At 39.1% G+C, this 17,740-nt stretch overlaps 1 protein-coding gene across 1 annotated transcript in view; it reads right to left on the bottom strand.

Moving 5' to 3' along the window:
• Positions 1-17,740, bottom strand: part of LOC104543589 (anoctamin-1-like) — a 45,135-nt gene that overhangs the window by 10,094 nt on the left and 17,301 nt on the right. Inside the window, 10 exon segments of the mRNA XM_010188234.1 lie at positions 1-59; positions 805-1,006; positions 1,736-1,810; positions 2,908-2,985; positions 4,935-5,006; positions 5,855-5,866; positions 7,530-7,612; positions 11,838-11,998; positions 13,323-13,457; positions 14,026-14,090. Of these exon segments, the coding sequence (XP_010186536.1) occupies positions 1-59; positions 805-1,006; positions 1,736-1,810; positions 2,908-2,985; positions 4,935-5,006; positions 5,855-5,866; positions 7,530-7,612; positions 11,838-11,998; positions 13,323-13,457; positions 14,026-14,090 (942 nt within the window).

The following is a 17,740-nucleotide window of genomic DNA, read 5'->3' as shown; positions in this document are numbered from 1 at the left end:
CAGCAGGAAAGCCTTAAAAATCAGCCGCTCTTCAAAATTCTTGTCGGTTTTTGGCACCTCTGGAACAAATGTGACATGGATAAGAAACATTGAGGAATTATCCTACCCAGAACATTTCAGGATCTTGTAAATGTGGACTTTGGAAAGCATCAGCCATCTTTTAAACAAAGATATATATATTTATAGCAATACATACATACATACATACATTTATATAAAGCAATATGGCCTTACTAAGGACATCGGTTAATCTGCCAAAGAACTCACCATTAAGATGTGTTACAACAGTAATTCCAATTTCATTCCACATCTGGCTTACCTCCATGACAATCATTTGCAGATGGACAAGAACTTACCTGAAAAGATTTCTGGACCTTTTGTCACTGATGCTTTTTGGAAATGATTAAGAAAAAATACAATTTCTACAGTGGTTTTTTTTCACTCAACAATTTTGCATTTCTTGACCTGTCTTATGCCAATTAAAAAATGGCAGAAAATGAAAATAGTAATTGCATGATATAGAAGAGTGAAGCAATTTCTGTTGAAATTGTGAGCGAGGAATTTCTGTTGCATCTTCATCACCCATAACTAGATTTGTGGTTAGCACTAAAACTACTAAAACTTTCAAAGTAAAGCCAAATCCATGTGCACTTTGATATTTGTAAGTACCTGGTTAGAATTTTAGCCACACATTTGAATTTTCTGGGTTTGCTAACCACTTTGAAGTTAATAATGAAAGCCAGTTGTTTGGGTCCTCTCATTTTAAACTGCTGTAGCAAATATCAGTTGAGGATTTAAACCTACCGATCTGAGTTAGCCACCTTGCGATGCAGCCATATACTTCATCCAGGATGATGATGACGACCAGATTGATAATGACTGCGGTGGCAGTGACGGTGACCCTGACGCTTGATCGGCCCGAGGGAGTTGAACTGATTGCCAGTGCTGCTGCAGTCGAGATCCTGTATATGATGACTCCAAACACTATTGCAAATGTCAGCCCAACCTGCAAGTAAGAAAAGCACAGCCTCTGAGTAAAGATTTAACTATAAATACTTTGCGTGGGACTTAGCAATGACCTTAAAAATGGGATCTCTGGGCCACATCCCAAATCCACCAAATTCTGCATTAAGGTTCCCAATCACTTTGACAAACCATGGGGAAAGATCCTAGTAATTTGATCATCACACGAAAAAACTGATATAATGCCACTATCACATGCAAAAGGCTTTTTTTTTAAAGGCACTTAAATGTAAAATACTTGCTTATATTAAAAATACTAGCGGGGTTCTTTTCAACCCTAACAGCAACAGAATATATACATGGTATTTGCTTTATTACTTTCTTTCAAAAAAATCTGGTGTGAAACTGAGGCCTTTCTCTACTTCCTGACTACTTTTTGAGAGGACTCTTTCTACTTCTTAAGTTTTGTCCCATTAATAGTGGTGGTAATTTCCATTTCCATGTCCTCATTTTCCCCCTATTTAGGTATTTTCCCCTATTTAGGTATTCTTATTTATTTACTGCAAAGTTATGGTAAAGAAGAAATTCAAGCTCTTGTAGAGACTTTAGATTATAAAACTATAAAATGCCTGATTTTTTTCACTGGGGAAAAGCCATTGCAAACCACATCAATCTGATAAAGTCTGTCACAGTTTCATTAACACTTCCATCACTTTTGTTCTTTACAATAACTCAATAACCTGAATTTCAGATTTTGCTCAGTGATGCTTACCATGAAGATAATGCCAACAAAATTGGTTAAATAGGCTGGAAAACGATCCTTCCATGTCAGCTTTTCTTTATCTGTCTAAAATTTGGAGGGAAAAAAAGGGTACATTTAATAAAGATGGAGTGTATGATTTTGCATGTGACAAAAACAGAGAGGGGGAAGAAAAGGCTAGTGAATACACAACCAGTTAGAAGATGCAAGCACAGTGTTTACAGTTACAATTCCACACAGGCAAACTGTTTACTCCATAGCTAGGTTTAAATTGGTCAAGTGCCTGCACTGTGAGTATAAATAAAACAGATTTTTCTGTATACTTTTTGAAGGAAGCACGCAAATAGGCTGTCATAAACCATGAAGTAGGATCTCCCTTACTCTTAAATATTTTCTTTTGCTTTCCCTAGAAAAATTCTTGTTCTTTCTCTCTCCCTCTCCAGTCAATATTTGCAGCTTTGTAGTTCCACCAACTGGTTCCACTGACATACAGGCGAAGTATGCTACTGAGTAACTCCAAGATGAATGCGCAGTTGATAGGGAAGATCTTATTTTGGTGTGTGGTAAGACTTGAAATTCCTTCAATATGAGTGATTTTTAACTCCCTGACTATCCATGTGGTATTCAATGGACCACACCAAGAGGAGTTAAGATATGCATCTATAATTTCTCTTTATAGGATACCCTAAATCCAGTCAACCAGCCACTGCCTGAATTTGGGTATGAAAATTTCACATTAAACAGTATTGCTCTTCTAGAGTCTTTCATAAACTTTGATGCCGGGAATTGTTTCTAAACACCAGAAAATAAACAACAAAAGGAACATTATGGAAGATGGCACACATGTTATAATGAACATAAAAATACTACTCAAATTCTATTTTTATTACATGCACATTGTCTCAGGGAAGTGCAAGCAACTCTTTCAACACATGGTCCATGCTCCACTGCAAAACGAAACGTCAGTCCAGGATGGTAAAACTAAGATTAGCCATGCAGTGCCATTCTCAATGCATAGAAACAGTGTCCCAAAGAGTGCTGAAGTAACACGGGGAGAAGGGGGAAGAAACCCAGAACTGAATGTGAATATTAAAACAAAGGTTCAACAGCCAAAAACAAATTGATTTGTGTCTTCCATAATTACTCATAATTTGAGTTTCTTCATAAGTTTGAATAAAAAGAACCAATTTCACCCCAGCCATGACTGTCTTAACTCTTTGTCTCCATTTGTTTGCTGTCTCTTCTGGAAAATATCGATGCTTCTGATGGCAGTCAAAGGAAAGAAAAAAAGGATCGGGCAATATAACATTACAAAGCACTGCTAAATTAATCTATATACTCCCTACTGACTCAGTGTACATAGCAGTTTAGCCACAAGTGAATGCTCTGTTAGTTTGCTTAAGGCTTTGTGTTTCAGCTTTAGGTTAATAAAACAAAAACAACGACAAAAGACAAACTCTTGCTCCAAATCCTGGGGTAGATCAAGCACTCCTGCAAAGGATACGCCCTTTTAAATTTAGGATTGTGCTCTTTCTTTCCTTTATGATGTATAAAGAATGTCAAAAAAGTTTTTCATTAAAATATGTATTTTTTAATTGGATTTCTCTTGAAAAAAAATCAGCAATTTCTGGTTTAGCTTGTGATATCTTTTCTTTGAGAAGATTTCCAAGTTGTCTTACAACTGTTGAATTTGAACTTTTACACTTGAGATCCCAATGAAAGATAATTACAAAGTCTTTCAGAAAAAAACTCCTTTTCTCACGTTTCCCAAATTAGTAACATCCAAATTGAACACAGCCCAAAAAGTTATAAATAGACTAGTTTTAAAAAAAAAAATCATCTCTTAACTGCTCAGCTTTCATACTCTGACATTTGGAGGCCACCATTCATTAATCGTCTAATTACCCTACACTCTTCCACATTTAAGATCGGCATTTCTAATACACCCGAAAGTACAGCAAGTCACAAGTTTTTAGCAGAATCCAATGAACTCTGTATTCAAACACTGTTTATCCAGCATATAAGAGGGCAGTAACCGAAATGCTCTCTCTTCTGCAAGGGATTTTAAAGCAGTGGCACAAGGAAGGTATTGCACATGATGCTTACACACCACATCCTATAGATTAATGGGAATATACCACCATCAGCTTTGTAGAGTCTCTTAAGAGGGACCCAATGGTACTCAAGTATAAGCACATGACAAAATCAGGCACATTTAGTTTAATGCCAGTCCAGTCCATGTATGCTGTCTCTTAAAGCATGTTTCATGTTAATGTGGTTATTGCAGTTGTATTTTCATAGAGTTTTCATAAAAACCCAACTTAGGGCATGCTTCCATGCTACCATGCCACTGAGAACAGATACAAAAGAGGAATTTCTGCCAACAGATTTTGTTTATGCATTTACTTTTCTGCTTAAAAATGCAGTCATAGAAACAAGTGAATTCTTGCAATTAAGGGGGAATAACCTCTGGTAGGGTGGAAACCAGTACGTGGGAGAGAAAAGGAGCTTTTTCAAATCAGTCTGCTGCTGAGAGACAGTAGTGGGGAAGGAACTGCAGCCTTCGGCGGAAGGGCAGGGAAGCTGCTCATCGGGACTGCACCACCTGTTGGCAAGACGCACGTGCCCCTGGGTGGACTGGCAGCACTTTTTCCACAGCGATGTAAAGAGTGAGTTAAAAGCAGGAGTGCTACCTTATTCAGTGAAATAAAATGGAAGTTTTGTTTTTAAAAGGTAGAGAGTTATTATCAAAGCTGGAATTCGGCAAGGAAATTGGTGTTAGTACTCTTCATTAATGCTCTAGTAATATTTTTATTTACAAAAAAATCTAGCAACACAGAGAACCTTTTCTGAGAAGCTGCAGGTACTTATATTAGCACAAAATAAGATGTTTTTTAAAGTTTTCTCAAACTTGACTTGTTAGCCCAACAGGAGTGCCCTTTCAGTTGGCCACAATTATCTTCCCTAGGCCACACTCCTGTATCTGATTATTAAAGGCATTTCTAGACTTAATCAGGTCTTGTGCACTGGCATACACCGACTATCCCATGTAAGCTAGGACCAAAGACATCTGGAATTTAAACACAATGTGCAGTGACTATTTTTTACCTGTTTCTTAGTCGTAGGTCAGTGCCTGCTATAACAGCCTTGTTTTCCAAAGTAAAATTTTATTTATTTTATAAGTGAAACAAATGGACATTTTTTACCATACCTCTTTATGTTTGTGTTCTTTTCTCAGTGATTTTTCTAAAACTTTAGCTTCATATTCTGCTCTTGGATGATCCTGTGAAATAAGTAATATTTAATAAAAAGCAAAAACATTTATTTTCTATATCAGCTACATATGAACTGTTTGCAGGTCAATGTCCTGATAATTTCCAAGTTTTCTAACTGAATTCTAATTCACTCAGTATGTCATTTATGTCAATTGATAGTCAACTGTGATTGAAAAAATGTTAAATCCCGTACCATTCGCAGTTCTACAGCAGCAACTGCAGAATGACCTGTGCTCACTACCAGACACCCATGTGCAACGCTCTGTGGATTAAATTTAATACATGAGAGTATACAGCACAACCTGCAGATAGCATGGCTTGTACCAAGTGACATTATGCTTGGATTTTCATAACCTATCTTTTTTATAAAGATTGAATTTTGTCATTAACTGTAATTTCAGCAATCCTCAGCTCACAAGGGAACCAGCTGTCTGCTGTCAGTATGCAAAATACTTGGCTTTGGGATCCCAGGAAATCATCATTTGGGGTCTTCCCCTAATCCTGTCTTGGACAGCATCCCCAGATTACCCATGAGCATTGAAGGAGAGGGCATAGGGAACACTCAGAAGTAAGAGACAGCCAAAAAATTCAGAAAGATGCACGGATTCAGAATTCACGATAATTACACATTCACAAAAGATTCAGAATTCATAATTATGCATTGAATGGGCAACAGAACAGAGTTGAAAAAAGTCTGAAGAAGTGAAGAGGGGGAGGGTGTAAAGGCAAACCAATCAGTGGGAGTTCAAAAGAAAATCTGATGCTCGAAAAAGAAGAGGTGAAGATCAAAAGATGACATTCATCAGTAGACATGTAATAAAAAAAGTAGGAACAGTTAAAAAAATGTTTTCCAAACCTTGACTGCCTCCTTCAGGAAACCAGAAAAAAACACGAAAAACAAGAAAAACAAAAACAAAAACAAAAACTTGATTACTGAATTGTTGCAGATCATACTGGGTTTATATTTTAAAAATCACATGACACAAGCACAGGTACAGTGGATGGCTAGACACTACCAGAGAAAAATCAGTCTACTCAGGTTCTACATTTATTACTATTACTGTAAGCGCTGAATGAACTAGGTGTCCCTAAAAACACCAGAAGATAAGACACTTTGAGTTTTAGTATATCACTTGCGACCCCGATTCTTTAACATGATACCAGGTTAAGTTTCAGCCAAATCAGAAATAGGAGGGACTTAAATTCTTTTCTAAACCCATGACTGTATTTTCTAGAGTTGACTACACAAAACAAAGAATAAAATATACTTTATTAACAGCTGCTGTTTTAGCTGTGTAAGAGCTCTGAACTCAGACACGAAGGAGACAGACATTGGAAAGATACAGTTAATCCTTTCTACTTTCATGTATGCTAACACCAAGTTACCAAGTATAAAACAGTACAGTATCCAGGAAATAAATCCCTATATTCTCTCCCAGTGAAACAGGTATATCTAGCAAAGTGCATGGCACAGAGGCTGCTGGCATAGGGAGCCTAAATACATTTTGGAGGAGATAAACTTATTAAGGGGATATAGTTCAAGCAGAAAGATTTTGGGGGTGAGGAGAACAATAACTGTGCCAGGCAACGTTTTTGTTTCACGTGAGCAATCTTTATGGTGTATCTATTCAGAACATCTAGGGCGGTCATATTTCTTTTCAATAATAACAACAGTGAAAAAAAACAGCTGGACAGCAAACAAAGCAGCAAACACCGTAAAAACTGCTGGGACTGCATTACGGTCTAGGGAGGTATCTTTCTTTTTCTGTAAAGCGACAAAATTAAAAACATAAAGGTGGGATACAGCTTCTCAGCTGCCTGAGGATTTTTCTCTCCTTTCCTTCTGAAATTTCATTGCTTTTCAAGACCTTTTTTCATACAGTTTCGACCCTTTTCCCTTTCATGCTATTTAGCACATTTAGTATAAGCCTGGCTATGGATTGTTTTGTTTTGTTTTGTTTTGTTTTGTTTTGTTTTGTTTTAGCAAATGAAAAAAAATACACCTCCACATTTGTGTCCCTCCCAGTACCCCAAGCCCATATCTGGGAATATTTTCTTAGGTATTTTCCAAGTCAGGGCTTGATCCTGCATCATTAAAGTTAATAAGAACTTTTCAGTCTTTTTTTTTTTTTTACAATGCTGTAACTTTATCAACTTCAATGCATTCATTTCTGATTTACAGCAGTGGGAGATGAGTGAGATCCTCAGTTGTCAGCACTCTGACATCAGCCCAGGAGTAATGTCTGAGTTATATATTCCATGTCTATGCTGCTAGGTGTGACCCGACTACACACTTCAAAAAAAAAACAGAATTTGCAGCTATACAATTATGTTTCTATGGCAACAAAACATACTAGTAATTCCCTTGCTATAAAAACCTCAAATAGTTCATGTACAGGATTTTCCTTTATTCTAAATGACAGAACTACCCCAAGAGCAGTTCCCCATAAGGCAAAATCTATGGGCTCAGGGCAAGGAGTTATTGGTCACGCCACGGTAGAAGTCAGTGAGCCAGAACTGAAGGGACAAACCTCCTCCTCTTCAAACCCAGTCAGGTCCCACCTGTAGTTGAGACGCATCTGTTTTCTCTTCCAGTGTTCCATAAAGGTGGCAGCTGAAACAACAGTTTAACAAGTATTTTGTCACTCATCAGCCTCTGGGATTTGTTTTAGGAGACACATTGGCCATGCTCCACATCGCCTGCTGTACGTCTGCAGGTTTTCGTCTCAAAAAGGTCTCAACACTTGCAGTATTGTATCATATACCAGGCTGGGTTAACTTCCTTTTTGTTACTCTTTTATTCAACAGCAATGTATAAGTGGAAAATACTGATTAACAGTGCTAAGAGCCAACCTTTTTATCTAGGGAAGTTAAAAGAAAGGACATTAATTACACTCACAGCTTCATGTAGAATGAGGCCTACAATTTTTTAAGGGGTGTAAGTCAGACACCCAAACTTATTTAAATATTTGTATGCGTGACTAATGTCATTGTTTGTCTTCATCTGCATACAATCCATCCGTAAGTACACACAAACTTGTGTTTTATCTATACAAAATATGAATTGTTTAACTAGTCTTGTACTCATGGTATAGTTATTTCCTCAAAGATATCAAGGTAAAGCATTTTTATATTGCTGTAATTACATCTGTCATAACAGTATAGTTACCTCTAATCATCACACCCAAACCCAAATACTCATGCCAGTGTGAAAGCTGCAGGTGGGCAGGCTGTTAAAGTGGAAGCCTGTAAGGGCTTTTATCATTAGAAACACTGCCATTTTCTTTTTGATGGAGAAGACTTACAGAAAAGAAACCTTGTTAAAGCAATTCTTGAGTCCCAACGAATTGTCCCAGTCTATCTGCCTCTGAGAACTTGCTTGTTCTCAGAGGATGTATTTAGATGCTGGGAATACACCAGTGCTGTATAATAAGTGATTATGAAAGAGGCAAGTCTACCAAGAAATGGTGTTCCCAGGGGAGTTTCCCGCAGTGAGTATTACCAGATGTGCTCAGAAACATTTGTATCCAGAAAAACTGGAGGCAGGGAGAGGGTGAGAAAGATGAATAGAGAGGAAAGAACACCCTCATGACTGGAACCAGGCTATGATAATGAAATTCACTTGCCTTCCAAGCAAAACTCTCAAGTGAAAAGCTTACAACTACAAACCATAGGCTTCCTGTAAATCAGGATGGCCATAGTTGCATCTTAAGAGGGTCTGTGTCACGATCCTGGAATTGCCTCCCCTCTCCTTGCTGCTGGCAGTTCTTGCACTGGAGTCTGCAGCTTCCACATACAGCAAGAAATACAGAAAATGGCCAAGACATTGTTTCTTAGCTCTACTAGAAATCCTTCCGTGGCACTGATTTACAACAATGCAAAATGAGAAGACTGAAACACAGCCAGCTCATTTCAAAAGCCCTTGGTGAACGTGCCAGGCAGTGATGCACTGCTGCTTTGCCAATCGTACCTGCATTTTCATATTTCTTCCAGGCTCATAAGCATAAGTGGAGCTTAAAAACTCCCAGAGGTTACTGTTCAGATGATCTTATCTGGTTTCTCTGACATTTTTAATGCCATTTAATAGCAAACAGCACTGGGCCACGGTCCATGTGGCTGGATTGATGGGTCGAGGCCAACTGTATGAGGTTTAACAAGGCTCAGTGCCGGGTCCTGCACTTGGGTCACAACAACCCCATGCAGTGCTAAAGGCCTGGGGAAGAGAGGCTGGAAAGCTGTCAGGCAGAGAAGGACCTGGGGGTGTTGGTGGACGGCAGGCTGAATGTGAGCTGGCAGTGTGCCCAGGTGGCCAAGAAGGCCAACAGAATCCTGGCCTGTATCAGAAATAGTGTGGCCAGCAGGACTAGAGAAGTGATCCTTTCCCTGTACTCGGCACTGGTGAGGCCACACCTTGAATACTGTGTTCAGTTTTGGGCCCCTTACTAGAAGGAGGACATTGAGGTGCTGGAGGATGTCCCGAGAAAGAGCAACAAAGCTGGTGAGGGGTCTGGAGCACAAGTCTTATGAGGAGAGTCTGAGGGAAATGGGGTTGTTTAGTCTGGGAAAAAAGAGGCAGAGGGGAAAACTTATCCCTCTCTACAATTGCTTGAAAGGAGGATGTAGTGAGGTGGGTAGGTAGTAACAAGTGATAGGACAAGAAGAAACAGCCTCAAATTGTGCCAGGGGAGGTTTAGATTGGATGTTAGGAAAAATTTCTTCACTGAAAGGGTTGTCAAGCATCAGAACAGGCTGCCCAGGGAAGTGGTGGAGTCACCATTCCTGGAGGTATTTAAAAGACATGTAGATGTGGTGCTTAGGGACATGGTTTAGTGGTAGACTTGGCAGTGCTAGGTTAATGGTTAGACTTGATGATCTCAAAGGTCTTTCCCAACCTAAACAATTCTCTAATTCTCTTATTCTATGTTTAATGCTGAACTTCTGACCAGGGCTCAGTTCAGTACTGTAGCTGTTTCAACACTCATGTGAGTGCAGTTCTCTAGGGTATTACAATACCACCACTATACAAACAAAGCCTGGCCAAATAGTTGCTCACAATAATACTCCTGAACCTGGGCTAATTTTCTTGCTGTGCTAAGGATGCCCTGGGTCACCTGAGCTGGTTATTTGAGTCTGCCTCAACTCTTCAACAGTACATGAAACTAATAAAACTTATTACGTGCAGAGGTGCTCACAAATGGCACTGGAGACTATATGTGTGCCTACATTTAGAGATGGCCAATTTTTGTTGATACCATTTCCTTAAAAAGTAAAATGCTCATTTCATTTTCTAAAAAAATTTTGACAAATCTTTTAGAAATAAATTCAGAACTATATGGGAAAAGTTCTGATTTTCTCGAATTCAAAAAGAGCTTTTTGAAAAAACATTTCTTTTACATGCTATTGTACCACATTTATGCTGACCCTGAAGAACTTGAGGAGTTTCACATCCCACTCCAAAACTATCTGCGATATTAAGCCTGATTTTGTACAGAGCACAGAAGCTAGCTTCTGCCAATCTGCCTTAATCTGCCCAACTAAGAATGTAAAAGAGGGATCAAGGCACCCACAGTTGTTTGTTAAGGAAATGGAGGCAAACAGCATTATTTTTTGGACAACAGAGCACTATGTGCCGAGATCCATATGGGATTCACAATAATGGTAAACGAGGGAGACCGAAACTGATACTTTATTTTCCACGTGAGAGAATCAGACTATTTAAAGTCTCTGACACTGCATCCTGCTTTGGGGTATATCACATTTCTCCCTATATGCTACATGGTAAGATGATCTGTAAGGCAGCAATCCCTTCTCTCTGCTGTGAAGCTGGTGGAGTTCAACCTCCCCACACTTCCCAGCTCTCCCTCCAAACCTGCAGTGTTACCAACTCCCCGCTGTTCCCAAAATCCCTCTGCAAGGACCATCCTTCTCCTTTTCCTTATTGTACTTGGTAACGAGCTCCTAGCATTAATTTTAAAATATCGTTATCTTAAATGAAGACTTTGGTCAAAAATACACTGCTCTAAATTGAATTACGTTGAATTGAACATGGGTTTTGGAGCCCATCATATCCCTTTCAGCTTAGCAGGCCCTCTTGGCCTGCAGTGAGGACGATAGGTGGCTCCTCCCCTCCAGTGCCTGGTGCTGGGGTGCCCAAGTAAGGATGTCCCCATAGGAGCTCCCCATCCTTTCTCCAGCGGGGAGGAGAAAAGCCCTCAATAACAATTTCTGAAGTCAGTCTGACAAAGATTTCATGACAGGGTTAACATTTTAACCAAGTTCTACAGTCATGCCAAGACATGCAGTCAGCATCAGAAAAAATACCTGCAATGCCACCACTGCTGCCTCATGGTCTACATGCATGATGTCTGCTTGCTGATAAACTTAATTGCATCTCAGAGCACACTCAAGAATCAATCTTGGTTTGTCCTGAGATGCTAAAGGCCATTACACTTCCCTGCAGAGCCCTCCGTGTGACCCCAGAGTACATTAATACATTTCTCCTGTAATGTTCTAAAGTGGAAGCTGGCTCTGCAAATAGATATCTTTTTTGGCAAGCTGTGCAATCACGTTAATGAAATTTTGACATACCACACAGCAGTTTTATGACAGATGCTTAACAACTTCATTTGATATTCATCTTGAGCAACTTTTTGAATTTTAGCCTTCAGTCCAGAATATAAATTTTGAGGTGACAGTTTCATGGGAAAGAAAAAAACTAAAAGAGAAGTTCTTTATCTAATTAACTGCCTGAGTATAAATACACTGCTTTATCTCTTCTGTTTCTTCCTGTTGTGTTTTAAATAATTAAAAACTTAACATGAAGGCATGTATCTTCTTACCCCAGAGAGCCATGAAGACTGAGAAGAAGACAGTTGCAGGGTTATCAAACAGATGACTTGCGCGAGCAGTCGCACAAGCGGAGCTCATCTTCCAGTAGCTGCATGTTCTGTCACATAAGGGACACATGGTGATATTGTTTCTCTGGTCACACATTTCCATACTGCAACAAAGCAACAAGATATGGAAAAAGCACGGTGAGTACAGCTCCATCTTCCATGGTCTGATGATCCTTCCTCTTCCACATAGCATCTGTTTCTGGTCTGTAGGACCATTAGATACCGCTCTCACAGTGCTTCCCAACTCCTGCCCCAGAGAGCAGCTCTGTCCTAACCTGCACCACTGCAATCCTCACACAAAGCTGCTCTCTGCATAAGAGAGAGCATTATGAGAGGTGCAACACTCAACTTTATGGTCCTATAGTAAAAAGTGTAGAAAAAAAAAATAATTCTTGTTTTGAAATACTAACTACAGCAATAGATAAGGCACAAGGGAAGTGCCAAGTATCAAGAGACTGGAGTTCAACAAATTTAACTTCTCTGCAGTCCATCTGCGCAACAGCAACAGTGATGCTCCCTTTGATTTTCTTCAACTCTTGGACACAGTACAAAGCAATCTTACTGAACAAAAAAAAGTATCTATTTTTCAATACCCATTATCTGCTTTGTTAATCAGAGCTCATGCTTATTGTACAAACTATGTAATTTCCATCTACAGCTGATGATGCGTGCAATATAAAGAATACAAAATCATAGGGCATGAAAAAGATTATAATACAAAACTTATTAAAAAAATTAAAATCGTGGGACATTAAGATTTTATTAATCTGACCACAATTGCTTATTTTAGGCATGTATATTCTTGATTTATCTTTATGTCACGCAATGCCCTCCTCAGCATTTTATGATGGGAATTACTAAAACCTATCATTAGCAGTATTTTGTTGGTTTGTTCTAACATAATGATCTGAGTTAGAGAAAAATGGAAAAAAAAACACCTGAGACACCAGCCAAGAATTATTTTCAGTACATCAATGCGGACTCCACAAGTAATATTAACAATAAATGCTAACGATTTAAAAACGTGCTGCAGTTCCGCTGCCCAGTCTCAGCCCTTGGTAGCGCTCCATTGCTTACTGGAAGCAAAAATCGGTGGGATGGCAAGCTTCCCCATTTGTGCAGATGTGTCCTCATTTTAAGCACAGCGTCCAAAAGATGAAGTGTGCGGGGCAAGAGGAGGGAGAGAGGTGGGAGCACACAGTACTGTGGCAAGCGCCAGTTGGCATAGACCTGGAGACACCACAGCCAGCAAAGGTGGATTAAGGTGCTGGGTTACGGGTGGCACAGGGCAAGCCCTAGAAACTGGGAAGCACAGTTTAAGCTGTGCTCACCCTAGATATTAGACAAAGTATATCCAGAGAAAGGTAGCGTTTTACTTTGAGTTCCTAGTTGCCTCCATAATACAGTCTATTTATTTATCTATTTTACCTTGGTATATTCTCATCCACAGTTGCACAGCCATATAGGAAAACGATAATCCCTACAATTGAAGCTGGAATAAGCATTTGTGTATAAACTCCCAGCCAGGCAAAATATAGCCCAATCTTCTCTCCGAAGTATTTTCTGAAATACATGAAAAAAAAAGAATGAGTAAGAGAAATGTTTCCTATTTCTTAAAATATAACATGGCTAAAATTACGAAACGCAGCTGGATTAAGCATGGAGAAAGTAAGATCTGATGACCTGTGGGAATTTTTTTCTTCTCAGAGGATTCTTTCTCATGATGCTTGGAGTTAATTCAGAGATACAGGCATCATGAAAGCAAATCAGACCAACAAGTCATTTTTTATCTCGTGTTTCTGCTGTGTAAATTTGTAACCTTGAATCTTCTGTGAGCAAATCATCTTAACAAAGCACCTTATTTTCTTCAGAGAGTCTCAGCTCTCACCAGGAGAAAAGAAAAAAACCCTAATTAAAAATGTTCCCTGAAAGCTTTCACACTAGGTGGGATACATCAACATGTTTCTAAACCTACAGAAAACCCCTTTTTCCTCATTGAACTTCCCATTCTCTGGAGTCCCCCAGGGTGGCATTGAGGGCAGCATCCACACAGGGACACCAACACGAGCATCACTGTGCACAGCTTCAGCGCTGCCCCATGGAAACATGATGTTAAAGGCTGAACTCTCACCTCACCAGGTCAATTGGCTGATATTTATAAAAGACTCCGTAGCTTGCCCACTCCTCACACAGGAGCTGGAAAACAGAAAGGCAAGGTGAAAGCTAAAGCACTGCATACACGAGCATTTTCTCCTTTGGTCCCAGCAAAATGCAGAGCTCATGCTCTGGATGTGGGCTCATCACTTTCTGGTTTCAACCCATAACCTGCCAATACACACAGTCTACATTAAGTATTAAAAGCAAATTTGATGATTTGGCATGCCATAATATGGTGATGAATTCTAGTACATTAAAAGACTCTTCAGCAACTGGATTGATGGATATCTATAGCAGAGACAGGGAGAGTAGTCCTGATTTTATAATCCATAGGAGTTATCTATCAGAATGGATGTGAAAGGTGAATATGCTTTGAGTTACAAGACAGAAAAAAAGACTAGAACAAACTGGTTTGTTTTCACTACACAAACGATAATATTCAGAATTCATCAAGAGGTGCTGTGCAGAGGTGCCTCAAAGGCTGTATTTAAGAGTTTTCCAGCTTTAAACTAAAAGAACATGATGATTTCCACTCATCCTTTTGGTTAGGATATGGGCCAAGGAAAACAATGATCCCCATCAGTGATTTATAAAATTGAATTCCGCACAAAATGGGTTCCTCTGAGACCTTCAACTTATCCTTTACTTTGTAAAACATATAAATAGCTCTTTTCAGATCTGATTATTTTGTTAATTCAGTTCAGCTAACAGACTGAACGAGACGCTGTGTGTACAAAAAATATCAGAGAAGACAAACTGTGCTCGCTGGCCACTCTGCCGTCACCTCTTCTGTGGGACAAGGGGGAGAGAAGCTTTACATCTCCTTGTGAAGCCAGGTGTCCCTTTACTGCTTCTCTCCCTGCTTCGACCCAGTGACATGTTATTGGTAGCAGGACGTTCCTGGACCAACTACTGATATTTCAAGGAGGTGCTTTGATAGTCAATTATGTTTTCATTAATTCATCTGGCAACAACATAATCTTTTTACTTTTTTCCTCTTCTACTACTCTCTCAAATTTAATTGCATGAGCTAATTACTGACAAGGTATTTCTTTTCATCAAACACTGGGTAAAAAAATGAAGGGAAAAAAAAGGCAGAAGATTTCAGAGCTTGGTTATACAAATCTCCCTTGGTGGGTGAGGGCTGCATAACCAGCTCAGCTGTGGAAGAAACTGCAACAGGGAACCAAATCCTACACCAGTTATCATTACAGGGAGGGCAACATTATTAATCTTGTTCATAGAAGAACAGACCAAACAGGATGTTATTGCTTAAATCTGTAGGCTATTTTATCATGAGAAACTTGACAGATGTCAGCCTCCTACATTTCTCCAACGAAACGCAGCAAAGCAAGGAAGGGCTAACTGAGGGTCCCGCTTCTGCCTGTACCCATTCCTCCTTCTGGCATTTTATCACAGAGAAGTCATACAGTGAACAGCAATACTAGAGCAGTTTTTCTATTCTTTTGCCAAACCACGAACACAAACTTTCCAAGCTGGACTGCTGTACTTCTCATGCAAATGGTTCAAGTCATTAAAAAAATACAGCTTCTTTATTTTTACAGAAATACAAAGTAAAAACTATAAGTAGACTGTGAATTTTCCCCTCTGCAACTCAAAATCATTCATCTTTATTAGTTTCCTTACAATAGTAAGAGCAGAAACTGAAACCTAAAAGCAGGCATTTATTAAACAGCAGCATTCTTGCAAATCTTATTTTTATTCTGCTTTGGGATTTTTTCATCCATGTTTCCAAAAGTTTAGGACTGGTTCCCTATGTCTGGGAAGCAATTAATGACTCAGGACCCTTCAACATCCGTGTGCACTAAGACCCTTGCTTTTACTATTTTTGTTACTTCATTTTTACAAGACTGTGCTGGAAATTAGATTCATTTTCTGTGAACAGACATATCAGGAAAATACTAAGCTAAGAAGATTTTTGCATCAGTGCCATGTTTCAGTTTTGTACAGAACTTCAAACCAAATCTGTGCCTAAATTACAAATTAATTATCTCATTTATCCTGACATTTATCAGCCTGATAGTCAAAGCGCAGCTTCAAAGACATGATCACAGAAGATCAGCGCACTATCCCTAAATATTTACTTCATTTCTATGCTTCAAATCTTTAATTTTGTTGTTAAAAAAGGCACAAGCTTGGCCTAGCACTGGATTAAAGAAAGCTTCAAGAAACCAGAAAAGACATGCCAAAACACACCAAAAGATAATTTGAGGGAACTGAAAGTCAAAAGCCAAGGTAAACATTCCCAGACACACAGTGAAGTTGCGAAATGGGTGAATTTCTGAGGTTTGAAATGTCAGTAATAAAAATGATAATCCAGATGCTTTGAGAAAACATGGACTTTCAACCTATTTTTGGTTTAGCAATGTGTTGCTTAATGATGAAATGACAGGTATGTCGTATTTTTAACACAAATCAATAGAAGAGGAGAAGTAACAGTCACTGTCTTTTGATGAGCCATTTGCACTTTAATTTTGGTACTTATTTTTATAAGACCAACTTGGAGGGCTTTAGATCTGCTCTTCCTATGACCTGAGCCCACTCTGGTCCACAGCATTTCTTTGCAGACGTGACCATGAAACAAACTTGGAAGGCAAAGTTTCAAGCCTGAAAGTCCAAAATATATGGCACTCAAATTTAGTAGCTCCTCCTGAGAGAACTGGTTGAAATTTCTCTACTTCAGTTTTTGTCTGATACATGAGGAAAAAGCCTATCTTCTGTAGAGAAATGTGATTGGGAGTTTAGAATAATTGTGCTCTGAATTTAAGAAATCAACATTTGTGTGAAGGGTGAAAAATCTGCTTTTTCTTATGAATAGCATTTCTTTGCAAAACTTCCTACTTATTTTACTACAATAAACAAATGTCTTTCAGACAATAAAAACATAAACAATAAACTGATGCCACAGGGCAGTTTCTGGCTGAACAGAGCACCTTAAAGCTTTGCTGGGACTGTCTCATTTCTGATGAATATTCAGTCTTAGAATGGAATCAATACGATGAGGGTCAATGGTTTTAAACTAGAGCAGGGTACATTTAGATTAGACATTAGGAAGAAGCTCTTTACTACAAAGGTGGTGAAACCTGGAACAGGTTCCCCAGTGAGGTGGTGGAGGCCCCATCCCTGAAGACATTCAAGGCCAGGCTTGATGGGGCTCTGAGCAACCTGATCTAGTTAAAGACATTCCTGCTCACTGCAGAGGGGTGGACTAGATAACCTTCAAAGGTCCCTGCCAACCCACCACATTCTATGACTCTATGAATCTTTATCCTTCCCAATAAATTTTATGCTTAAATTTTAAGCATCTCTCTCCTTCCCCCACCCAATTCTGATCCTCATGCTCCAGATCAGCAGCACATTAATTCATCAGAGGTTGCAGTGCTGAGACCAAAGCTCACCATGGAGTGAAGCAGGATTTATGTCAGATACGGATACCAGAATATGACTGAGCATACTCTCATCAGACCTCGTCTGAAATGACATCACCTAAACTTTAGAAGTTATATGTAAATGCTGTCAATACTCTTACCAACATGACAAGAAATGTATCATTATCCAGCTTGGTAATTTATACATCTCCATACTGCATTCCACATTTGGGCAAATTTAAACACTGGAAAGTACTTCTGTACTTCTACTGCTTGGCATTTAGTGCATTTTTGTAGTAT

The sequence above is a fragment of the Mesitornis unicolor genome, unplaced genomic scaffold, assembly GCF_000695765.1.
Source record: "Mesitornis unicolor isolate BGI_N332 unplaced genomic scaffold, ASM69576v1 scaffold10487, whole genome shotgun sequence".
In the NCBI taxonomy this organism is placed as follows: Eukaryota; Metazoa; Chordata; class Aves; order Mesitornithiformes; family Mesitornithidae; genus Mesitornis; species Mesitornis unicolor.
The sequence above is the reverse complement of the archived record's forward strand: the minus strand, read 5'-3'. Positions and strand labels throughout refer to the sequence as shown.